This window comes from Aquarana catesbeiana, linkage group LG03 (genome assembly GCF_042186555.1).
Source record: "Aquarana catesbeiana isolate 2022-GZ linkage group LG03, ASM4218655v1, whole genome shotgun sequence".
Taxonomy (NCBI): domain Eukaryota; kingdom Metazoa; phylum Chordata; class Amphibia; order Anura; family Ranidae; genus Aquarana; species Aquarana catesbeiana.
In genome coordinates, this window is record NC_133326.1 from 317,819,540 (window position 1) to 317,846,527 (window position 26,988).

The following is a 26,988-nucleotide window of genomic DNA, read 5'->3' on the forward strand; positions in this document are numbered from 1 at the left end:
AATTGCCCATACATACATACATACATACATACATACATACCCTATATTGTCAAACATATTGGGACACACACACACACACACACACACACACACACACACACACACACGAACTTTAATGGCATCCTATCCCAGTCTTAGTCTGTAGGGTTCTCAATTGAGTTGGCCCACCCTTTGCAGCTTTAACAGCTTCAACTCTTCTGGGAAGGCTGTCCACAAGGTTTAGGAGTGTGTCTATGGGAATGTTTGACCATTCTTCCAGAAGACAAACGGATTTTTCGACCAGACTTGAGTCCATCGGAAAGCTTTGAAACATGTTCCAAATCTAAAGTCCGTCTGATTTTTGACAGAAAAAGTCCGCTGACGGTCCGATGAAGCCCACACACGGTCAGATTGTCTGACAGATTCGTTCCGTCGGACCAGTCGGTCGAAAAGTCCACCTGTGTGTACACAGCATTACTGAGAATGTTTCAGCTATCACAATAATGGAAAACAATATAGTACTGACAGAAAAATGGTTGCTGTCCAGAATACCTTATTCTGACAGCATCATAGAGCTTGCCTTTTATTTTTCTCTTTATATTTTTTTAGGGTGGTCTTAAAGCAGTTGTGTGGACAGATGTGTTCCAGGTTGGCATCATGGTTGCTGGGTTTTCATCTGTCATCATTCGAGCTGTGGTAGTCCAAGGTGGGATTGGCCCTATTCTAAATGACTCGTATTATGGAGACAGGCTGAATTTTTGGGAGTAAGCACATATATTGGCAAGCAGATTTCTCAACCTGCTTTTAGCAACTGAATATTATCATAATTAACTGGTACTAATTACCATGTTTCAAGCATTTCTTATTGGTACATATTTTCATTATTTATTCTACAATTTTTTTTTTTAGTTTTAACCCAAGTCCACTACAGCGGCACTCCTTTTGGACCATTGTTGTTGGTGGAACATTTACTTGGACGGGAATCTATGGTGTCAACCAGTCACAAGTGCAGAGATATATCGCTTGCAAAACCAGATTTCAAGCTAAAATGTAAGTTTGGTATCCTCCTGTTAAAAATATATTACTGTAACAAAACTGAGGGATCAGTTGAATGCATATGAGAAATTATAGCTTATGCCAATGACTGTATACCATTTTTCTTTCATTTGTGAATGGTGCTGTGTCCGATGGCCTAGAATCCTAGACCCTAGAGAAATTGAAAAGTGTGTGGTAGTTGTGTATATTTGAATGACTAAAGTGTATCTAAAGCAAGAAGATTACTTTAAGCATTGGATAAAGTAGAGAGAGATATTAGAACCTCTGTTTTTATTGTTGTCTGTGAACCTTCTAGGTAGATTAACCCTCTTGATTTGTCCTGATGACCCAAAAGTGAAAATAAGGAGTTGTCACCAACAGAAGTAGAAGGAATAATCTTCCAGTGGGCACTCTAGTCTTTCAATTGGAAGTCTTCCTATGGTGACAGTTGTTTAAGTGAGCATCTCTATCACTAGAGAGATTTTCCCTCACTTCCTGTTATGTCTTTAGGATAGGAAATGCAAGGAATTCTCCCTAATGAGACACAGATGACAGAAGAACAGGACAGGGGTTATTATAACCAACTATTTTTGTGTAGAGTAGCACACTTGTCAGGTTTTCTGCTTCTAGTATTACTAGAAGCAGTATCTAGTACTTAGTATTAAAGCGGAGTTCCACCCAAAAGTGGAACTTCCGCTTTAAGTATTCCTCGCCCCCTGACATGCCACAATTGGCATGTCATTTTTTTTTTGGGGGGGGGGGCTGGGTACCTCGTTTGGAGTGTGACTTCCTGTGAATATTCTGAGGAAGATAAGATACAAATTCTCAATGTGGATTTTAGCATCCCCTGCACAGCCTTATATAGTTATATTTACGGGTTTACCATATTGTAATTGAAAGGTTTTTCTCTAGCTAATAATATAACCTCTGCATTTAGTATATTATCCAAACCCGATTTACTGATCTCTTTTTACTATACAATACGAAATACTGGCTTGTACTATAGAGCTTGCTATATATTGCTGTGTGCTATATGTTAGTGTCTTTGCCTCAGCCCGCACTCCAGCCAGGTCATGCCCCCCACATATTTCACTCCACCCCTTGGACTTGGAGCTAAGTCCCCTGTAGCTCGCACTCAGAAGCGAATGCGCACGTTAGTCCCGTCCACATATGTAAACGCCGTTCAAACCACACATGTGAGGTATCACCGCGTGCGTTAGAGTGCGAGCAACAATTCTAGCACTAGACCTCCTCTGTAACTCTAAACATGTAACCTGTAAAAAATGTAAAGCGTCGCCTATGGAGATTTTTAAGTATGGCGTCATTCCATGAGTGTGCGCAATTTTAAAGCATGTTGGGTATATATTTACTCAGCGTAACCTCATTTTTCACATTATATAAAAAAATTGGGCTAACTTTACTGTTTTGTTATTTTTTAAATCATGAAACTGTTTTCTTTTCCAAAAAAAACAAGTTTGAAAAATTGTTGCGCAAATACCGTGCGAGATAAAAAGTTGCAATGACCGCCATTTTATTCCCTAGGGTGTCTGCTAAAAAAAAATATATAATGTTTGGGGGTTCGGAGTAATTTTCTAGCAAAAAAATTATGATTTTTACAGCCAGAATAGGCCCGGTATGGAAATGATTAAAGCACATTGAGGATGATTTACCAAAACTGGAGTGTGCAAAATCTGCTTAAAGAGGAAGTAAACCGCAAGGATATTTTTTTTTATCTGACTTGCAAAGTAAAGGCATAATGTGCTAATATGCATCACATCCTAGCATATTATGTGAAACTTACCTGCAAACAAAGCCCTTCACCGATGCATTGTCACTGCTGGAGGCTGCATCCGTCTTCACCCATCTTCCTTCCGGGTCCGTGGACTCCGGCTGTGTGACTGGCCAGAGCTGTGTGACATCACTCCCACGCATGCGTGTAGGAGCCACCACTCATGGCACAGGGCTCTGAAGTAATGGCACAGGTGGCCGTTCCTTCAGAGCGCATGCGCCGATGGCGTAATGACATATACAGTAAATATCTCCTGAACGGTGCATGTTTAGGAGATATTTACAGTACCAATAAGTAAGCCTTATTATAGGCTTACCTATAGGTACATTTAATCTATGGGAGTTTACAACCACTTTAAAGGATAAGTTCACTTTTTTTTCTACATTTCCTATGTACCTGTATACCAGGGTACTTCTTTTGCACCCCTTACCTCATTGTCCAGCTGGCTCCATAAAACATTCTCCATTACTTCCTGGATGGACCTTGGAACATGACATAGGAAGGAGTTTACTAGCTGACCTCATTAGCACACACCCTTCATCATCTGCCCTCCCCTCTTCCAGCACATCACTACCACTCCTCATCAGCTGCACATTTTTTCTATGAAATCGGTGAATAATGTTCTCACGAAATACACAACCATAGATCGTTCACTTGGCAGAGTGTGTGGGAGCTGAGCAATCAGATAACAGCGTAGATAGAGCTGTAAATTTGGAAACAGAAGATGTCCTGGGTTCTGTAAAGCTCACCATACACTATACAGTCTGATTGTACAATCTCATTTAGATCTATCATCAACTATGTAGTACAAGGGCCTGCCTGATTTGATACAGAATGATAGGATAGATGATGTCTTCTCTTTTTATATAGTTTTGGTAAATCTAAAGAAGATGGTACAGAGATTGTACAATCAGATTGTATGGTGTATGGCCACTTATATAGACCTAAAATTAACTAGTTGCGCCTTTGGTTCAATTAATTGTTAACAGCATACCAAACACAGAAGCAAACACACATTTTGCCAAGTGAAACATTATTGAAAAATGCAGCAAAACGTACAGTAAAAAACATGCAACCTGCAACACACCAAACTCCTTGCTGTGTCATGTCCTCAAGTCCATCCAGGAAGTAATTGATAATTTTTTTCATAGAGCCAGCTGGGCAGTGAGGTAAGGGATGTGAAGATAAAAACAAAGAAGTTTTATTTTTGCAAAAGAAGTACACTTATGCCCCGTACACACGGTCGGATTTTCCAATGGAAAATGTGTGATAGGACCTTGTTGTCGGAAATTCCGACCGTGTGTAGGCTCCATCACACATTTTCCATTGGAATTTCCGACACACAAAGTTTGAGAGCTTGCTATGAAATTTTCCGTCAACAAAATCCATTGTCGGAAATTCCAATGGTGTGTACACAAATCCGACGCACAAAGTGCCAGAATAAATTAAGAGACGAAAGCTATTGGCTACTGCCCTGTTTATAGTCCCGACGTACGTGTTTTACACCACGTTCAGAACGATCGGATTTTCCAACAACTTTGTGTGACCGTGTGTATGCAAGACAAGTTTGAGCCAACATCCGTCGGGAAAAAATCCTAGGATTTTGTTGTTGGAATGTCCGATCGTGTGTACAGGGCATAATGGTATATGGTATCCTTTAAATCGGGTTTGGTCTCCACCCAGAGACTGACTACATCAATCACCTTGCAGGTGGACAACCACACAGGGTTGAATGCATCACAGCCAAAATCAGGATTCTGAAATGAGACCAGTGATGGAGCAGGAGTGCTATTCGCTCCTGACAATATTATGTGTCATATTATTGACAGCGTGCACTAAAGGTAATGAGGGACTTAAAACACATATGTATACACTGTATCAAATATACTCCAAAAGTTAATTTATTTTACTTTAAATGACCCATATCTCTATGTAAATGCAGGTCCCTGTATGTGAATCTATTAGGGCTGTGGGCTATCCTATCCTGCGCAGTACTGAGTGGACTGGCCATGTATTCTATTTACAAGGATTGCGATCCATGGTCTGCCAAATTTGTGTCAGCTCCAGATCAGGTAAGAAATAGTCAACCCAATAGAACTGCACCTAAATATTTTTTCTTTCCTTTAATTGTCCTTTAATTGTCGCCTCCTAAATAGGTGAAAAAATGTCCATAAAGTACACAAGATTATGACTTTTCTTCTCAATAATCAATCGGGACAAAATTCCTCATAAATTCTAGTGATTCTCCATTATAAACATGCTCCCTTATGCAAAGTGTCCCAACCAGCTGGAGAAAACTCTCACCTTAGTTATGTTTTCCCTTACAGAAAGGATATATCACCTAATTACAGAATGTAGCTCTGATCTTCTTCAGCTCACATTAATTGTAGTATGAGCAATAAACCTGTCAACATTAGCCAGTGGGACAGTTCTCTGTCCCCTAGAAAAAGATCTGTGCTCAGGCACAGAGGGAAATACGTGAACTAATAGTATGTTATATTTTTTTTCTCAGCTAATGCCTTACCTTGCCCTTGACATTTTGCGGGACTTTCCAGGACTTCCAGGACTGTTCGTTGCTTGTGCATACAGTGGAACCTTAAGGTAAATTACACTAACCACCTTGCATGTCCTATTAATGTATGAGTTATATACTGAGTATACAATTATACTGAGTAGATGGTACAGATCCAAGCTTCATGCTTCACTCATGCTCACTCATATCAGCAAAAAAAATCCATATAAGCAAGGGTAAAGTTATCTAGTTGGACTCCAAGAGTACTTCTTAATCTTGCCTTTCTGTTCAAGCTGCATTTTATGGTAATACAAGCCTTAAAGTATAACTATATGCAAAACTTTTTTTTTTATATGGATATAGTAAGGGAGGTTTGTCAGTTTTTTCTTCTTTGCCATCTGGGGAGATTTCTCTTCACTTCCTGTTCTATAGCCAAACAGGAAATGAGAGGAAATCCCTCCAAATGAAGGGCATCCCGGCATGACACCAGGGTCACCAGAACTTTTGTCCCTATTGGAAGGTTCCCCCTCTAATACTGTTTTATTGTCAACCCAAAATTTGGGATTTTATTTTACTTTCACTGTTGATGATAATGGTAAACAGAACAAATAACAGCAGGTAAATCTCCCTAATGGGGACACAGACATCAATAAAAATTGACAGGTGTTCTAGTCCCTCTCCACTCTATCCAAAGCTAGAAAAAACAAGTTTGCCTTTAGTTACACTTTAAGACATTCCTTATCTTTCAGTGTTTTTTACATAACATATATGACTAAACTTAACAGCTTGCCATCCACCTTATGGCAGTTTTACTGCTACAGGGTAACAGCTATGCGCCTGATCATGTATACATATGTGATCCCGCACACCCGGGCAGGGGTGTGCACACACACACACACACACGCCGCCAGCTGCTCGCTTCCACAGCTTTTTTGTTTTATTAGGATTACAGCAGTGTGTATTGTGCATACATAGCAGCGGATAATCAAAAACCAGCTCTTATTTTTTGACTGCTAAAATCTCATTTGACATCTCATTTGTCTAAATGGGTTCCATCACTGAGCATAACGCTAACAAACAATTTCAGGATAGTAGCATTAGCAAAGTAATTTAAGGTTTGTTAAATGTCTCTTATTCATGCTATATAGCTAGATGAAAATGTATGGAATTTGTTTGGAACTGATACCTGTCAATAGACCAAAGCCCCCTTCTAGAGCATTTTAGAATAGCTGTATTATTATAAAAGATACATCATTAATACATTTACATACAGTCTAGTGCCTTATAGTACATGCCATTATAGCAAATATTGCTATAGTCAATATTAAAAAGTAATGTAACATTAGTATTTATGTTTTTTGAGGAGATAAAAATTCAAAAGATATCTATGGCTATATTAAATGTTTTTTTTTTTCAGTACTGTGTCCTCAAGTATCAATGCTTTGGCTGCTGTCACAGTGGAAGACCTTATAAAACCTTACTTCAAGTCCCTTAGTGAAACCAAGCTATCATGGATTTCCAAAGGAGCAAGTATGATGACATTAAGCTATAGTTGAATAATTCTGCAAGAAAATCACAAGCTAAAAAAAATGTGGAAATTCTTCTATTATTTTATAGTTGAATACTGTTGTATAAATCTGTCTGACATTTTGAAAACGTTCAGATAATTGTAATCTTCTTAATTGTAGCACTAAAGTTGAGTACACACTATGAGAAAATCATGCAAACGATTGTCCAGTTTTTCTTGATGTTTCACATCAAGTCGGAACTAAGAAAGGAAACAATGTGAGAAAATTCTTGTACGGCAAATGCTTTTTTTGTTTATTGTTTCTGAAAATGCACAGTCTTTCATGTCTAATTTTTCTCGTTCGAAAACAGTACAAGTTAAATGTTCTGTTCACGTACAAGAGAAGCTTTGGAGTTTGTCCTTAGGGAAATTTTCATTTGCAAAGTCTGAATCGAAGGTCAAAAGTTGTGTACACACTATATGAAAATTGAATGATCGTGCCTCGTACTTAATTTTTCTCCCGATTTCCTCCTAGTTTGTACCCAGCTTAACATTAAAACATTTATTGTTCTTTGATGTATTTTACGCAATCCTAAATTGGATTAATTATTCTCTTTCGATTAAGTATCGGGGTTTTAACTAATCTCGTTGTTCTTCTGTGTATACAGGTCTCTTGTATGGAGCAATATGTATTGGCATGGCGGCCTTGGCATCCCTAATGGGTGGCTTATTACAGGTAGTGAATCAGCACTTACACAATATACAAAAACACCACTGAGCTTATTTCATTATATTAATGCTCATTCATGCAAATGTTGGAAATGAAAAAAACATCTGTGCCAACTTAAACGATTAGTCATAAACAGAATGTTTGTCTCTGACCTCAAATAGTTTATATTTGAATAGTGAAGAAAAATAAACATTTTCGATTTTATATGAAGCGGTGACCTGGTAAGGTCCAGTGCCTCCATCCCTGTCTAAATGAGAATGGGGAAAGGAGCGGTGGGACTTTAAATGAAGCACATAGGTATACAAAAATGATTTATTTGTGATAATAGTAATAACAATAATCTGGTACATAATAGTAATCATGATGCATATTGGAATCAATACAGTTAATATATATACACAACTTTACATGTAATAAAAACAAATCATCACATAAAAAATGGATAGTTGATATTGTATAATGCACATATGAAATGTATGGTAAGTAGAGACATGGCATTAAACAGCTCTACGCGTTTCATAGATTGATCCAATCTTCAGGAGCATGCACGTGACTTGAAATATGTAATAACTGGTAGTGGAAATATCTATATGGTATAACCCTGCCAAGGAAAGGGGGTTGGTAATGAAAAGTAAGAATAAAGATTAAATCCATGAAAGCCCCCAAAGTCTAAAGTACTTACAGACGTAACTATAAGATGAGAGTGTGGCACTGCAGATTGGAGACCCCCAGAGGCATCGCCACCGTGAGCAGAGGCGGCGTGGAGTGGCCCGAAGCCTGGCAAGGACAACATCCAAGGGAGGCAGATTTCCAGAAAGTGAAAATTAATCATGGATAACCAGTGCTTAAACCAAACAAGGACTTCTGTGAGAGTAATATATTTATATAGTGTGAAAAATGTGCTGTACTCGGTAAAGACAGGACAGATAATGTTATTATTATAATAGGCAAAGTCAGTAAAGTCCAAGCAGGTGCAGATAGATTACAAAGATGGTGGGAGTTGGAAAGTTGGAAAGTGAAATCATAAAAAGTTTGGATAAAGACCAAATAACTAAGAGTACCAAAATAATGTGAATGAAAAGTATACAAATTACCTGAGACTGAACCATAAAAAATTCCAATCCAAAGTGATACAGTGGGTGAGCCATAGAAAATAGATAAAACCACCAGAGTGAATCTGCCTCTTGTGAATGGAGCCTATAAGGACACAGCCACCACATGCCCACCAACGTCACGCAGGCGTACACCAGGGGAGGGTGGTGCCAACAATTGGACAGACAAGCTGTCAAATATTTGCGCCAAAGCCATGCCCCTGATCAGTCGCCAGGTGTACAAATAGCGCCGGCCAGGCGGTGCCACACTGCGTGTCTCCCATATTTGAATAGTATCAACCTAATTGGTTCAATTTTTTTTTTTTATTTCCACCTTTATATTTGTGGAACATTACAAGAATTAAGTGATGTTTCAGTTTTTTAGATACTAAAAATATAAAGTGGGTGGCAACACCCAAAATGCCCAGGTAATTTAGAAATGGCCTTGGAACGATGCAAGATCTTGTTGCATCCTAAGCAACAAGAAACTTGGTTTTAACTCACTTTGGGGTAACTTGTCCTTCAACCTTGTGCGATTTACTTCATAGTTCACGATTATGCTAAAAAATACAGGAATATAATAGAAAATCTTAGCTCATTGACATAGCACATAATAAAAAAAACATACAGAATGTTGATCATTTTGAATTAGAGGTTATTTGAAAGCCATCAAGCAAATATAATTAGAACAGTCATGTTTACTGTAAATATTTGCTGAATTCAAACAAAGCAAGAAATCGCACAATGGTTTGTATTATGAAGAGGAATAATATATCTGCAATGCCATAAATTATGTTTCTTTGTTTACAGGCTGCTCTTTCCATCTTTGGTATGGTTGGAGGACCTCTGCTAGGTCTGTTTTCTCTTGGAATCATTTTCCCCTTTACAAATCCCATAGTAAGTACAACTCAATAGTGTGTGAAGGGGTCCACAGCCAGGTTATGGTCAGGAATCAAATCAGGAAGTGACTTCAGGTCTATCAACATTTCCAAACCTTGCCAGACATTTCCTGCTTGAACATTCTTGGAGTAAAACTGATTGGCAGTGTTGTATTGCCCCAGTGAATTTCTATTTTTTCCACCTAGATAAGCCAGAATTAGGCACATCATGATTCAATCCTTGTTCCTCAGGCATAAACATGCATGCTTTCCCAATCTGAGTGTGCAAAGTTATGGAAAAACCTTTTGTGCCTGACAGCCCTTTCAGTTCTCCTTTACCAAGGGATTTGAGAATTTTCACACAATCAATTGTCTGTTCAACAGAAGCCGGTCTAACCAGGATTTGATCAGTGTTGATCAGTGTTAACTGAAAGGGGTTGGGAGGCTGGAGGCCCCCGCTGTCAGAATACAATAGCCCAGCGGGGGAGATCCCTACATCCACATCGTTTGTGTACATGCAGGGATCTGTGAGGTTTTTTTAATTCAACCTGCTGTTTGAACCAAAAAAATATGCCTGAAATCATAACTTCAATTATCCAATTATGTGCAGATTAACCACTTCAACGCTGGGACAATTCTGATATTTCTCACATACAATTTTAAATCTGCATTTTTTTTTTTTTTTGCTAAATTACTTAGAACCTCCGAACATTATACATTTTTTTGAAAGCAGAGACCCTGGAGAATAACTTTTTTTTATGTTGAATGATATTTGTGCAGCCGTTTCTAAAGCCCAAATTTTCCGGAAAAAATACACTTTGATGAACTTTAATTCACACAAACACCATATACAGTGGGGAAAATAATTATTTGATCCCCTGCAGATTTTGTAAGTTTGTCCATTTACAAAGAAATGAAGGGTCTATAATTTGTATCATAGGTGTATTTTAAATGATAGAAACAGGATATCAACCATGATACATATGTTATAATTTGAGTTTTTGTGAGTAGAGTAGTTTAGTGAGTAGAATTCTGTAAGTATTTGATCCCCTACCAACCAACAATAATTTTGGCTCCTACAAGACCATCAGCAAGAAGCTTGGTGAGAAGGAGACAACTGTTGGAGGGATTATTCACGAATGGAAGAAATACAAAATAACCATCAATCGCCCTCGGTTTGGAGCTCCACGCAAAATTTTGCAATGATTCAGAGAAGGTTTGAGAGAAATTGCTTGCCAACCAGGGTTTCTCCACCAAATACTAAGTCATGTTTTGCTTGGGGATCAAATACTTATTTTACGCACCGAACTGCAACTCAATTGCTAACATTTGTATCGTGTTTTTTTTCCTGGATTTTTGGTTGATGTTCTGTCTCTATCATTAACAATTCACCTATGATAAAAATTATAGACCCTTAATTTCTTTGTAAGTGGTTAAACTTACAAACACAGCAGGGGATCAGATAATTTTTTTCCCCACTGTAATTTCAATATTTTTGTAAAATGTAAAAGATGATGTTATGCCAAGTAAATAGATACCAAACATGTCATTCCTGTGGAATGGCAACAAACTGCGTTATCTAAATCTTTAAGGTGACGCTTTAAAACCCTTTACAGGTTACCAGTTTAGAGTTAACCAGGAAGTCTGGTGCTAGAATTATTGCTCACTCTCATGTTCGCATCAATACCTCACATGTGTGGTGCCATCACCGTGTACATGTGTGTGGGACCTAAGTATGGACTCACATTTGGACTTGAATATGGGGGGAGGGGTACGTTATATTTTTTTGAAAATTGTATTATTATTTTATTAAAGATTTTTTACACTGTCTCTTTAAATAGTTTTTTTTTTTTAAGCAACTTTATTGCTATCACAGCATCCTTTGTGATAGCGTTGGTGGTGACAGGTAGTCTTTAATGAGAGATCGGGGGTCTATTGGACCCTACATCTTTCCTCTGCCCTTTAAAGCATCTGGTCAAACTGAGATCAGTTTGATCAGATACTTTACTAGCAGGTAAAAATCAAACTGAAAACAAAAGTGAAAAAATCCTCATTGCTTTTGTTTTCTTATGTCACGGGTGGTTTGGGGCAGGTACAAATGTACAGGTTCTCCAGGATGGCAGCAATCCCCAGCCCCCCGATCACATGGGAGAACCCAGGAAGGGCAGTGGCTGGAGGGAAGGGTCCCCTTCCGTGCCCTGTGATCAGACAGCTGTATGGCCATTCGGAGCACTTCTACTGTAAAACTGATTGCTAAAAATTTTGGCTGAAAATTTTGGTACTGGGATCATGGCTGCAGCTGTAACCACTTTAACTTGAGGATGTACAGGTACATCCTAAGGGCATTAAATAGTCAAATAAGTAAACAGGGGTTTCCTTTTCACATGATTGGATAATTAAATTAAAGTGAATCTTTTCACAGTTTATTGTGTTGAACATTCTCAAATTCTTTAGTAAATCAGCCTCAACGTGTGTAGGCAGGATCTTGGGAATCAAGGCAACAGCATTGTTTTAATTAAGAAAGAATATCTGGTACTAATTTTTTCACTTGAGCGCAACACCATATATTGATTGTTTTGCTGTGAAAGAAATAAATGTTTGCATGTTGAGAAGAAAAGAGAGGTTTGGGAAAGGTGGAGTTCTGTAGTCAAGCAGGGCAAACAACGCTACTGGGATCTCAGTACAGCAAAGGGACTGAAATGGGAACTTAGGAACACACTGGTTTATCGTCAGATCAACAGGTATTTTTCTGTACTTGCAGCATTTTTAAAGGGATAAACATGATAAAATGTGATTATATTGCAGAGATGTACTGAATGTGCAGTTAAATTTTTGTATTTTGTATTTTGAAATGCAGTTTGGCATTTTTGGTTAGAAAAGAAGGATTAGAACCTTTGCCTAGTTTATTCCACAGACTTTCGTCAGAGCTGGGATTTCTACTCACTTTGCAAAAATTATTCTCGCTATTCTGCCATATCTCTGGGACAGAAGGTGTGAAAAATTTCTCCAGTGGGTACACCGAAAGCAGCAAATTCCTAACCTTCAAAGCTCTGTCTACATAAAAAAATGAGGTTTGTCTAGAATTTCATTGTAAATGCTTTCTTATGTATTGCAGGGTGCATTGACTGGTCTCTTGGTTGGTTTTACAATTTCATTATGGGTAGGTATAGGAGCTCAGATTTACCCTCCTTTGCCCATAAGCAGTTTACCCAAATTCCTGTCAACTGAAGGCTGCAATTTCAGCACTAATGCTAACCGGACATTAACAACAGCACTTCCCACAGTGACTGGTATATTGTCAGAAACTCAAGCTCAACTTGGGGAAAGGTATGTGATATTTCTTTATTACTTCACATTTTTTTAAATGATCTGACACCTTTATGTGTAGGTTCCTGGAATCAATAAGCTTTACTAAATCTACAGTAAGCCTTTCAGCTAAAATTAATTCAATTGAAGTTGTCACGTCTATGACGTGACCTAAGTGGTTTGCTCACACAGAGATGTTATTGTAACGTTTTACATACATGGAACAAAACTGACTGCTAATTCTTGTGATGTTTATGTTTTTGTGTGTTTTTTTCCCTTTAGGCCTGACCTGGCTGATAGCTGGTACTCACTGTCATATCTATACTTCAGTACAATTGGAACAATTGTTACTGTTGTTGTGGGAATAATAGTTAGCTTAGCAACAGGTAAAATCTTTGTTATAGTCTTTGTTATAGTATAATACTAATGTAACTGTTCTACTGCTAACTGCTAACATCCTATTTAGAATGCCATTTATTTTCCTGCTGCTGTTCTGAACAATTATGTATAGATATCATGTTAAGTACATTAAAGTGACCTTGTAGCTACAGGGTAATTTGTATATGAAAGCATATCTGCAAAAAGAAGAGTGGCTACATCTACCTTTCCAGCTGCTCATGTCATAAAGCACCATTACTCCACTGCTTCCCAGCCTCTTCAAGTATCAGGTAGGCTGAATATGCATTTTCTCAGTCGCACATTGTGGTTCCTCCTGCTGTCTAAAACTGTAATGATGTACCGTATAATCTGGTGGAAGAAACCACAGCGTGTGGTAGGGATCAGGTGTTTCACACCCCCAAAGTATGAGATACTTGCTGCAGAAGGGTAGTAGTGAAGCAGTGATATTTCAAGAACAGACCACTGAAAAAGTAAGGATATTCACTCTTCTTTTAGTTGATATTTTTTTCAGGGTCACTTAGAAATGCTATGCAAAAGTGCTATTTACAGTGCAAATTCTTTTATAGACAAAAACTCTCTCTTTTTTAAATAAACTGTTCTTCCTTGGAGTCCCTCGCTTCCTTTGCCCACAATACTTCAACACCTCATTGTAGCGGCCACCTGGCAGATTTGCTCTAGGGCTTTTCGCATCTATGCTATCTCCCTAGCTCCGGCTGCTCACAATCCAAATTTGGACAACCTGAACTTTGCCCTGGGAACGCCCAAACCAGCTCTTTACGCCACCGGGAAATGTATTCTGCCACACATTTTATCAAAGATTCCAAATGGCTTATTGAAAATCAGATGCAGTTGGACCCAAACTTCTCTTACCTGGGTTATTAGCGGCCTCTTCCTTCATGAGACCATTGACAACCTATGAAAAGGATTGCCGGATTGAAGAGACATTCATACATACCCTTTTCCTCTCTTACAAACTGTTACTCGCAGAATCTTCACAGATCTCCCTTTAGGTATCTAGAGAAATGAGAAAATGACCTCCAACTATGCTGGACCCCGGCAGAATGCAGAAAAAAGAAACATCTTGACCCTCTCCTTTAAATCATCTATATGCAATCAATTTCAAGAATTGGGGTACTACTACAACACTTCTGCACCGTATTTATCCCTCTGTGCCTTAAACATGTTGGAGGTGTGGTGCTGAGAGAGGGGACATGTTACATCTATTCTAGTCCTGCCCGGTTCTCAGTACTTTTTGGAATGGTGTACATACGATCACATAAAAATTTACTGAGAGGACATTACCTTTCACACCTTCCTTTTACCTATTTTACTACTGTCCTAAAGTGGAGGACATTTGGGAAATGGAAGGTCCGACTAGCACACTCAAAGATACAACTGAAAATTTTACTAAAACGTGGTTCTATTGGCTTTAATTTTCCTGTACAGATGAATTCAAAAATATTCTGGTGGGATAATCTCCTGCACTGCTACACTTTCCTTACATCATCGACCCTCAACATTCTTGAGCCCCCAATTTGTCTGCTGGGCATAAGGTTTTTAGACGATAGGTGTACTGTTGTTACTCCTCCCACTGGTGGTGCTGCCTCACCTGTCCCCCCCCCCCCCAAATTTTTTTTTCTTCTCTCTCTCTCTTTCCTTCTTTTCCAACCTTAAATTTCTCTTATGGTCCATCCTGTATACACTTCCACATTGCATTGGGTTTTGTGACGGGCTATTGATTAACAAACTATCTTGTGTCTTGAAGTCTGTTGGGCTATGCTTTTGGCCCAAGATGGGTTTATGTTGTACCTATGTTGAATATTCTAGACCTAGACTTATGGTGGTATCCTAATGGTACCCTTTCTGAATTTGTACGTGGATAGTTAGGTCTATGTATCTTGTGTATTCTACTTATTGTGATTGTGAAATAGTTCTATTAAGAATGCATTAAAAACATGATAGGCAAATTAGGGTTGTGCTTAGGGCAGCACAATACTTTTTCCTTTTAACAAAGTACAGAATGACAAAATGTAACAAACCTTAGTAATCCTTCAGCAAACTGATCTCATTAGTGTAAAATGATATAGTCTTTACCTCAGATCTTAATAGTTTTAGACATAAAGCACATTTTTGCCTTGCAGGTGGATTAAAGCAAAACATAAATAGAGAATTTCTACTGACAGCTGAAGACTTCTCATATCTCAAAGTATTGATTCCTTCTTATTGGACAAAGGAAGTAAGTATGATGCTAATTTATGTAAGTTATGGTTTATGTGTACAAAGGTTCTCCAATATAAGGTTAATGCATATGAATGAATGCCTGCATTCCCATAGCCACAGTCTGATACTTAAGATACTATGCAGCCCTAATATTATATTTAATTCATATTGTGCAATCTCAAACTACTTTCTGTACCAAATGAAGGACAGACAATGTGTATGAACAGTTAGAATACAAATTGCAAAAGCAAACAAAGCACACAAGGGCCCTGTATATTAGAGATTGCAATTTAATAAACAGAAAACAAGATAACATAACGGTAAAAAACTGTAGGTGTTAGATAGCTTTGAGCTACCAATTAGAATTCACAATACTGATGTTGCACCCGTACATGAGGAATTGTGATTGGTGTTACACACTGTAATTAGCACCTTGTACAACATTTTATTAACCAGTTCCAGTCCGGGCCATTTCTGACATTCCTCCCCTACATATAAAAATCTGCATTTTTTTTGCTAGAAAACTACTTAGAACCCCAAACATTTTTTTTTTTGTGGAAAAAATACACTTTAATTTTTTTTAATTTACAAAAACACAATATAATGCCCAATTGTTTGGTAAAAAAATAAAAGATGATGCTACACCGAGTAAATAGATAGCTAACATGTCATGCTTTAAAATTTGGTACGCTCGTTAAATGGCGTCAAAGTATGGTACCTAAAAATCTGCAAAGGTGACACTTTTATAGCCATTACAGTGTACCAGTTTAGAGTTACGCATGAGGTCTGGCGCTAGAATTATTGCTCTTTGGGGGATGGGGCATCTTAAAATATATATATATAATTTATTTTATTTTTACCTTTAATTTTTTTTTATGGTTTAACATTATTGCTATCACAAGGGATGAACAACATCCCCTTGTGATAGCATGGGCTGTGACAGGTCTTTTTTTTAGAGAGATCTGGGGTGCCTCCTTTGGCATCTAAAGCATCTGACCAATTTGAAATTGGTTTGATTAGATGCTTTCACAAGCCAATAACAACTTGTTTACATGAAACCAAAATCGGAAGTCTTAAAATCCTTGTTGATTCAGGTTTCTGACATCACATAGTGGGAGGAACAACACCGATTCCCCTCATTGTGTCCTAGGAAGCCAATGCCACCCGTTGCAACGTTACCAAGCTCCCTGATTTGATGGGAAAGTCTGGTAAAGGCAGTGGGGGGTGACCCATGTTGGTGCCTGTAAAAGTGATCCAGTGGCTCTATAGCTGCTCGGATCACTTTTACCTGATAGGGAGTCGCTGGCTAAAAAAACAATACTGGGATCATGGTTGTAGCCTCAACTATTAACCGGTTATAAACGGCCTAAGGATGGGAAGTGGTTAAACTGTATGCTGTACGTATAGCCAACAATTCCTCTTTAAGATAGCTGTTCCCAGAATAGCTGTCCCCATTAGAAAATATCCCCTTTCCTTTTGTTCTGGGGACAATGCAAAATGTTGTCCCTGTTCCGATCCTTTGACAACAGTTCCCACACAGCAATAATAACTTGACAGAGGTTCTAATCCTTTTTTTGCCTAGAGATGCACTTTAACAAAGCCTATTTTTTTTAAAACCATGCACATGCACACATATGAATATCTGGAATATCAAACCTAGAGTTAGAACAGATAGGGGATTTATCAAATAAGGTGCAAGTTCTCCAATATTTTTCAATTCACTAAGCTATAATGCATGTATTGTTAGACATGACAATTGTTATTTTTAGTGATGTAAATGTTATTTTGTCAGTATGGCAAATAGCAATTATTATAGCTTAGTGAATTAAGCATTTATATTTCTTATTTTAAGAAGGAACAGTTTTGAGCACAAAACTGGGGAGTGCAAAAATCTGGTGCAGCTCTACATAGAAACCAATCAGCTTCCAGTTTTTTTTTTTGGTCAAAGCTTAATTGAAGAAGCTGAAGTTAGAAGCTGATTGGCTACGGTGCACAGCTGCACCCTATTTTGCACTCTCCAGTTTTAGTAACACAACCCCAAATTATTATTAGTATCACTTCAGAAAGTTAGCGAGTTTACAACTTCCAGACTTCAAGACTCCTCCCAGATCTGTGTTTGGCTTTAAAAACACAACTATGGCTTCCCATTTAAAAAAATATACATGCTGAACAGTGCATCTCCACTTATGCCGCGTACACACGAACTGATTTTCCGTCGGAAAAATCTTGGTTGGTTTTTCCGACGGAATTCCGCTCAAGCTTGCCGTGCATACACACGGTCACACAAAAGTTCTCTGAACTTTCGACCGAGAAAATGAAGTTCAATGTTTCTGAGCATGCGTGGAATTGTTTCCGAGCATGCGTAGGAATTTTGCGCGTCGGAATTTGTACAGACGATTGTACAGACGGATAGGAACTTTTTCTGACCAAAAAATTGAAAACCTGCTCTCAATCTTTTGCTGGTGGGAATTCCAACAGCAAAAGTCTGATGGAGCATACACACGGTCGCATTCTCCGACCAAAAGCTCTCATCGGTCTTTTGCTGTCCGAAATTCCGATCGTGTGTACGCGGCATTACAGTTTTGTATTTGTCCCCCTGCATAGTCCTACTGTTGAAATCCACCTAATTCATATTCCTGTGATGGTGTGGCACTGCTGCTGCACTGATCCTGAATTCAAAGCACAGTTGCCACTCTCTTAGTGTCGGTTCACACTGAGGCAGCACGACTTGCAGCGCGACTGCCTCAGGCGACCTGGACACGACAGGAGCGGCGACTTGCAAAATGACTTCTGTATAGAAGTCAATGCAAGTCGCTCCCAAAGTCGTACAGGAACCTTTTTCTAAGTCGGAGCGATGCAATTAGAACGGTTCCATTGTACAGAACGGGACGCTAGGTCGCCTGACAAGTCATCCCAGTGTGAATCAGCACTTAGGCTGTGCCTGCTTCCACTACAGAGAGAGAAAAAAAATGTTGTAGGGTACGTGGCTATCAGCATTGTCACTGATGAGTTGCAAGCCTGTAGGTTGTCAATCAGCGCTTGGCCACACCTAGCCCTGCCCACTGCTTTCTTGACTGACAGCACTGTCATTGTTGCTGAAACCCACCACTGTCTACACAGTGTCTGGGAGGTGGAGCAAGTGAGACACAAATGAAGGAGGATTTGGCTCAGTCAGGGGTGGTAAAGGAAGTTTTTTTTTTTTCCTTTTTACTTTATGGGGCTTGTGCATTGCATTGTAACTGGATTTGAGACTTTAGAATGTCATACAGGAGTTTTTAGTGTAACTTTAATTTTTGCTTTTGGGTTTACATACACTTTAAAGCTAAATAATGAGAAACCACAAATAAACCCATATAATTATAATAATTTAGGACTAAGCCTTCATGCACACAAACATATTAAAATACTCCTGTCTACACTGGATCTGTCTGCTGGCAGATAAATCAAGTGTAACAAATGCCCGTTTTGACAAGTAACTATGTGCGTTTACAGGCATATGGCTTTTAGACGCATATGAGCGTAAACTCATTATACTCATTATACTGGCCAGAATATTTATTCTAGCCACTGGAATAAATGTTCCCAAATATGTGCAGTTTTATGTGCATTTATGCATGCATGTGCATAACTTATGCCTGTAAGATCCGAATGCAGGTTTGGGCCTTTTTTTTTTTTTTTTTTTGCTCCGAATGCTGCTGTAAAATATGAATCTAAATGCCACAATATGTATGGACATATTGGCTGAAATGGAGTTGTATTCTGAGGCATAAAAAATGAACAAATTCCATTAAAAGCAGCATTTTTTTTGCCTGTGTAAATGAGGCCCTAAAGTGATATAAAAGGCAAAATTAGAAAACAAAAAAAAGAAACACGTTATACTTACCTGCTCTGTGCAGCGATTTTGCACAGAGCAGCCCAGATCCTCATTTTCTCTGGTCCACCACCGGTGCTACTGGCCCCTTTCTCCTGTTGAGTGCCCCAAGTGTGGCATGCTCCTGAGCCGCTGCTCTGCAAGCCGCTCGGGAGCATATCAGGCGGTTTCAGAGGAAGAGCCAAAATTGCCGGCAGGGAACCCCGGAAGAGGAGGTTCGGGGCCACTCCGTGCAATACAGTTGCACAGAGCAAATAAGTGTAACGTTTAATATTCTAATTTAAAAAGTTACCTTTACACTTTAATGATAAGATTCTTGTATAAATTGTTATTACTTCTCTTCAAAAAGTTAACATTTTATTATTATAATAGAGGATTTATATAGCGCCAATAGTTTACGCAGCGCTTTACAACTTGAGGGTAGACAGTACAAAAACAATACACTTTAATACAATAGAAATCAGAGGGCCCTGCTCCTTGGAGATTACAATCTAAGAGGGGAGGTCAAGAGATACAAGAGGTAATAACTGTGGGGGATGTGCTGATGGAGAAAATAAATGTACAGTTGTTAGGTGGGGGCCAGATAGACTTCTCTGAAGAGATGAGTTTTCAGGGATTGTCTGAAAGTGGATAAAGTAGGAGAAAATCGGACAGATTGGGTTAGAGCATTCCAGAGGATGGAAAAGGCTCTGGAGAAGTCCTGAAGGCGAGCATTGGATGAGCTGACAAGGGAGTTTGAGAGCAGGAGGTCTTGGGAGGAGCGAAGAGGGCGATTAGGTTGGTATTTTGAGACTATATTAGTGATGTAGCTGGGGGCCAGGTTGTGGATGGCTTTGTAAGTTATAGTTAGTATCTTGAATTTAATTCGGTGACTGAGTGGCAGCCAATGGAGGGATTGGCAGAGGGGTATAGCAGACGCTGAGCGGATTGTGAGGTGGATGAGCCTGGCAGCAGCGTTCATGATGGACTGAAGTGGGGATAGCCTATTTAGAGGTAAGCCAATGAGGAGGGAGTTGCAGTAGTCAAGGCGGGAGCTGATTTTATATTTTTTTTCCTGTGAGAAAACTAAAGAGAGGAATGTTTATTGTTTTTACGGATTTCTTGTGTTCATTTTGTCTATACATAACTTTCTGCAGAAAGAAAAAGTTGAAATGCTTAACTGGAAACGTCAAGATACTGATCTCCATGAGGATAAAGGAACAGACAACCCTGCATTCAATCATATGGAAATGCATAACACAGAGAAAAATGAGAAGATGAATGGTGTTAATCCTTGACTTTCCCCCCAAGCTGTGCTCTACAGTGTGTGAACAAAAGAAGAAAATTATTTTTATGGCACAGCAATTGATGTTGAAAAACACACTGAATATTCATGTGTATTGTTACACTTGCTCCAGAAGAATATTTGTGTATATATAAAATTTATAGAACTGGTTTCGTAGAGAAAATGCTCAGAGGCAGCAGTGCTGCCAGAACTGCAAATATATTGACTCAGGGAAATCATTCATACTGTATCAGAGCTTTGCATATTTGCTGTACATTTTATAAATTGTAGCTTGACTTGTTCTCTATGTTTGTTATGTATTTTATTCCTATTTACTTTTTATAAATAAGACAAAAATATGCTTTGTTGTGCCTGTGTCTTTATGGAGCTGTCATCAGTTAGCTTCTGAGATAGTCCTTTAAAGGAAACCAGTCATAATAGTATATGGGATCGTTATTGCTGAACGTCTTCAAAAAATGCTAGTTATGAAAGAAAATTGGCAAGGTTTGTATTCTTGGCTGCCAAACAAGCATTGACTAAAGCATGGAAACAACTTACTAATAACTTTGCAGAGGTGAAACAGAGAATGATGGGCATTATGGTGTACAGGAAACTAACTGCAATAATCAATGACACTCATGCAAAATTTCTTAAGATCCGGCCCCTTGGCTAGACTATAATAGCCACATTAAATTCAGTCACTTCTTTCTCTCACTTAAACTTGTCCACGTAAACAGGAATGGAACTAACACCTGGCCAGGTCCTACAGATGTCTCCCCAGCCCTTGCCTTCCCCTTTACCTTCCCCCTTAACTCCCATATCCTTGTGAAATAAGATCCTTTTTTTATGAATTTTTTCTTTTTCTTACTTTTTCCTTCTTTCTTTGTCCTTCTCTCTTTTCTATCCTTCCCACTATGTCTAGCAATTTGCATTGGTGCAATCTAAATAAACTTACCTTGTCCCTTTTCAGTGAATAGTAGTCATAAGGCCTTCTCGAGTGGGGCTCCTGTTTTAGTAATTCCCATTTTAGGCTACCTTGACTGATGCTGCACCACTGGTCGTAGCGATTTCTGAATTGTGCCTAGTTTGTTATCTGAATTATTTTGCACCTTTATTGAATGTACTGTATACGTTAGAATATATATATAACTTATATTTCTACTTTTTTTTTTTTATTCTCCAATTATAAGGAACCTGATTTCTCCTACCTATGAATTTCAGTGAGTTTGCGTTCAGTAAACCTGTGGGTAGAAATATGGGGCTGCCATTAGACATGTGCATGTCGGAAATTTTCTTTTTGTTTCGTTTGGGACGCATCCATATATTGAAGAATTTTGTTTCATCATATTCATTATGTTGACCCGGATCATTTTCAGAATTTGCTTAGTTTCTTTGGCATTCGTTTCGCATATTCGTTGGTTCAGGTGGATTCTAAAAATTTTGCAGCTTTTCCGGAAGATTTCTATATACAGTATTTAATATATTATCAAATCGGATGGATTTGAACTAGAAGGATTCCATATTTGTGGACGCTAGTCTACCCACCAAGAGTGATGGAATGAGCGGACAATATCTACTGCCGTCACTTTCCTGCTGAATTAACGAATGGAACAAAATTCAGACCGATTTGTTATTCTTATCTGAATTATCAAACAATTTAGAAAATTACATTAATTTTCCCATACGCCCGAACTACTATTGCATCATTTGATTTAATTTAAATGAAACAAATGCATTTGTTAATTTCTATATACATTTTTTCTGATTTGTTGACATTCGTTACTAGGTCCATTCATTAATTCGTATACATCTGAATCTCTGATAATGCCATTTTTGTCTGAAAAAAATTTGATATTTGTGGACGCTAGTCTACCTACCAAGAGTAATGGAACGGGTAGCTTGGACAATATCTACTGTCCTCACGTTCCTCCCAAATCAACGAATGGAACGAAATTCAGATCCATTTGTTATTCTTATCTGAATTATCAAACAAATTAGAAAATTACATTAGTTTTCCCATGGGCCCGAACTACTATTGCATCATGTGATGTCATTTAAATGAAACAAATGCATTTGTTAATTTCTATATACATTTTTTTCTGATTTTTGTTGACATTCATTACTAGGTCCATTCATTAATTCGTATACATCTGAATCTCTGATAATGACATTTTCATCTGAAAATCGAATTGAAACGAAACACACATGCCTTGCTGTCATTGCTGAATTGGAATTTTTTTAGACACACTGGAACGGATAACATACAAACTTAAAACCAAACATATTAAAGCAGTTTGGTACCACATACAAGGAGAGATTCTGGTAATTTACCAGAGGATGCTGGAATGCACCCACCCCTTCCCTCTAATTTAGTTCAATGATAATGGAATTATAATAATGTTGTAGTATGCAATTATTACGAATCATGTAATTAAAAAAATAATAACCAGAAGGTATCTTCAGTAAAACCCATATGTCAGAGCAATCAATAGATCCAGAGATGTAGCCAGTTGTATGTAAATATTTACTTTTCCTGTTTAAGTCAAGTTTTCCCTCATTTCTCCCACCTATTGAACCTCCCGATTGCAGGAGGTCTATTTTAACCTGGTGATTAGATGAATACCTTGCCTTGGTATTTTATCCTTGTGCCCTGACCTGTGTTTGCTGAATCCTGTGTTCCTGTATCCTGAACCCCATATCCGGTGTTCCTGAACCCTGCATCCAGGGTTCATGGACCCCTGCCCTGCAGCCTGATCCTGTCCCCCTGCTCTCTTTGTCTCCTGTTACCCTCTCCCTGTCCTGTCTTGCTCCCAGCTCTACCTGCTTGATCACCCGTGTATGACCCTGGCTTGTTACGGTTACGTTTGTATTCCACATCTGTATATACATTTCATTTTGGTTTTCATTTGTTGTTTGTCACTGTAGTTGGTTGCTGTTTTGTTTACTGTTTGCCATATTGGAGGTGCATCTACTTTTGTTTATTTACTTATCTTTTAATAAATCATATTATTTATACTTTACATGTGTTTGGTTCACTCTATGGCAGTCCACACATTTCTGGTCGCACCGGTCCCTGACAATATTGAAGAAATGCAGGAGAAAAAGTGAGAGAAAGATAAAAGTAAAACTAAAGACAGAAGAGATGAGAAATGGAGGATTGATAGTGGGAAGAAATGGAAGAAAGGCATGAAAGTGATCTAGATGGACATAGCATGTTTCCTATATATCATGTTGCATGTTATTTATTAGTTTATCCCTGAGAAGACCTGGAGACGCTGGCACCGAAGAGTCATTGTAACCCAGAAGCGATATGCTGTCTGCTCTGCACTGGCTGCTTCAGCCCTGCCTGCCCTCATCATGTCTAAAGGTCACTGCATTGAGGAGTTCCCAGAAGTTCCATTGGTGGTTGAAGATAAAGTTGAAAGTTACAAGAAGACAAAGGAGGCCGCTCTTCTGTTAAAGAAGCTCAAAGCGTGGAATGACATCAAGAAGGTCTATGCTTTCCAATGTATGCGTGATGGTAAGGGTAAGACAATAAACCGTTGTTGCATCCAAAGTAAAGGACGCTGTGTTATCTACAATGAAGATAATGACATCATTAAAGCCTTCAGAAACATCCCAGGAATTACGCTCCTTAATGTAAACGAACTAAACCTGCTAAGGCTGGCTCCCGGGGGGTCACGTTGGACGTTTCTGCATCTGGATAGAGAGCGTCTTCATCAAACTGGATGACCTTCATGGCAAATGGTGCAAACCAGCCACCCTAAAGACAAACTACAACCTCCCAATGCACAAAATTACTAACACAGATCTGAGCAGAATCTTGAAGAGTCTGGAGATCCAGAAGACTCTGAGTGCTCCAATTAAGAAAGTGAAGCGCAGAGGACTCAAGAAGAACCCACTGAAGAACTTGAGAATCACGATGAATCTGAATCCATATGCAAAGACTGCCAAACACAAAGCCATCCTGTATCAGCAAGAGAATATTAAGACAAAACAAAAGAAGAAAGAGGCAGTAGCAGCCGCCAAGGCAGCATCTGCCCTTGCAGCACCTGCCCCTGCAGCAGCCAAGAAATCTTGAAGTGACTCAAAGAAGAAGTTTAGCACTTTGAATTTGTCACCAATAAAATGCCATTTAATATGAATAAAAAACAAATAGAAGATAGAAGCAATGGAGAGGGGGGTGAAGGAAGGAAAGAAAGAATTTAGGAAATTAGGTTAGGGAAAGGGGAGAATAGAAGAAAGAGAAATAAATGGATGAAGAAGAGGAGGATAAAGGGAAAATGGAGGAAATGAAGAAAGGAATGGATGAATGGGAGAGAAGGAGAAGAATGAAGGGCAGAAGGCAATAAAGGAGATAATAGGATAGGAGATAATAGGATAATGGAGAGAATTTAAAGGTCATTGAAAAGATAAGAAATTGGGAATGGAGGAAAGGAAGAAAGAAATGTGTGACAGAGCAAGAAGGAAGAGACAAACAGAAAAAGGGGAATAGAACAAGCAAATGATGGGATGACAGGAAAGTAAAGTAGGAGAGGAAGGCAGAAAGGAAGAAAAACAAAAAAAAGCAAAGGATGGGATAGTAGAAAGAGAAAAAGAATAGATAGAGGGAAAGAAGAAAGCAAAACAAAATAGAGTGGGTGAAAACAGAGTTTGAAAGAAAGTGTAAAGTTATGTATTTTAAGGTGAAAAAATAAGAAAACAGAATAAAGGGGAAGGAAGTGAATAAAAGGAAAGCTGGGAGGAGATAAGAAAGTCCAAGTATTTATTAAAATGCAAACTTAAAAAATCTAACAAAAAAATCATACACACCTTCCCTGCAGTTAAAACTAATAACATTATCCTATTATCCTCAAGTCCCCCCCCCCTCGACCCAATCAATATGTGCATGGATATAATACAACTATGGAAAAAAGAGGGGAATAAAGCTAATCCAAACTATTTTTACATAAATGTGTGTATATGATAGCAAGTATTAGATAAATCTGACATCCTGAAGAATTCCTGATGCCTGGGACAAAGCCTGTGGATGTCATCATGTGTGGCCTCTCTGACTTACCCATGAGTAAGTTGCAGCTGGACTCTAAATGGCATGCCATATCCTCTCCCGTATTTGGCATAACATTCCTATGGAGGCCCATTCCAGGTAGAATACAGCATCACTTTGGTCAGGATCAATCTGTATTGCTTTTTACATGTGAGCTGTCCCTTGATGTGCCAATAGGTGTAAGGAACAATATAGAGGGGGAGGCGGAGTGACACAAGGTCCTCTGTGCGGTACATACAGATAAAACCATTGGCAGGTGTTTTTTATTATTATGTTTAAAATTGTTTAAATCAGGTAACATTCATTGAGTATTGAATCATTTTTCATACACGAGAAAAGAGAAAACAATAAAGTACAGACTGTTCGCCATACAAAACAGAAAGTTACACATTCAAACTCAATATGGATTTTGGCAATACAGCTCAGGTTATATCCAGCATAATGTGACTAGGGACATGGTTCAAAAGAGCACTTACAATAATAAACTCCAGGGGGGAGGTTTTGCCTTGGAATGCAATAGGTACTCTTAATAAGGCAGAGCTAATGAAGGGAAGGACAACCAGGGAAAGTAGATTTTTTGACAGCCTCTGTGTTGATATGTTAGTTTTTCTCTGTATAAAATAATGTTAACAGCATTCCTCCAACGCAGAATAGTCAGAGGATGAGAGGATAACTATTGTTTACCTAATTTTTTAATTTATTTATTACTTTTGTACTTTTATAGACCCATCAATTTACATATCGCTTTACAAATATCTTGCACATTTACATCAGCCTCTGCCCTCAAGGAGCTTACAATCTGGGGTACCTAACTCACATTCATACATAACACATGCCAGGGCCAATTAACCTACCAGCATATCTTTGAAGTGTGGAAGGAAACCGGAGTACCCAGAGGAAACCCACACAGACACAGGGAGAACATGCAAACTCCAGGCAGGCAGTGGGATTTGTACCAGTGATCCTAGTTGGGCAATCGATTTGCAATCTATAAACAGCAATCGTATTAGGAGCAGTTTAGAAGCTAGGGACACCACTTCCTCAGGCATGATACTCAGGAGAGCAATCTTAGGGTCAGAAGGTAATTGTCAGGGATGTGCTGGTACTGTTCAGGGGAACATGCGTGGGCACATGCGCACGTGGGCCCCTTCCCGAATTGTGCAATAGAATTCGCCCACTGGTGTGCGCCGGCGTGCGCGTTAGCACCGTTTGGCGGCAAGGAGCCTTTAAGAATGTTACAGCTGCACTTATGCGCTGCTGCTTCGTCTGCAGCCCTGTACCAGTGTTTCCTGTATCAGTTTGCTGATTGTTTGCTGTTGTTACTGACCCGGCTCCGTCTGACTTCTCTACCATCTCCAAT

At 38.8% G+C, this 26,988-nt stretch overlaps 1 protein-coding gene and 1 pseudogene across 1 annotated transcript in view; both read left to right on the top strand.

Moving 5' to 3' along the window:
* Positions 1-23,601, top strand: part of LOC141132214 (sodium-coupled monocarboxylate transporter 1-like) — a 43,576-nt gene extending 19,975 nt beyond the window's left edge. The window contains exons 5-15 of the mRNA XM_073620376.1: positions 589-743; positions 889-1,029; positions 4,746-4,875; positions 5,316-5,404; positions 6,733-6,845; positions 7,491-7,558; positions 9,454-9,540; positions 12,637-12,848; positions 13,110-13,213; positions 15,368-15,462; positions 20,454-23,601. Of these exons, the coding sequence (XP_073476477.1) occupies positions 589-743; positions 889-1,029; positions 4,746-4,875; positions 5,316-5,404; positions 6,733-6,845; positions 7,491-7,558; positions 9,454-9,540; positions 12,637-12,848; positions 13,110-13,213; positions 15,368-15,462; positions 20,454-20,594 (1,335 nt within the window). The 3' untranslated portion in view covers positions 20,595-23,601. The remainder of the gene's footprint in view (positions 1-588; positions 744-888; positions 1,030-4,745; positions 4,876-5,315; positions 5,405-6,732; positions 6,846-7,490; positions 7,559-9,453; positions 9,541-12,636; positions 12,849-13,109; positions 13,214-15,367; positions 15,463-20,453) is intronic.
* Positions 23,602-23,723: 122 nt separating this feature from the next.
* Positions 23,724-25,427, top strand: LOC141133960 (large ribosomal subunit protein uL4B-like; annotated as a pseudogene).
* Positions 25,428-26,988: the final 1,561 nt, after the last annotated feature.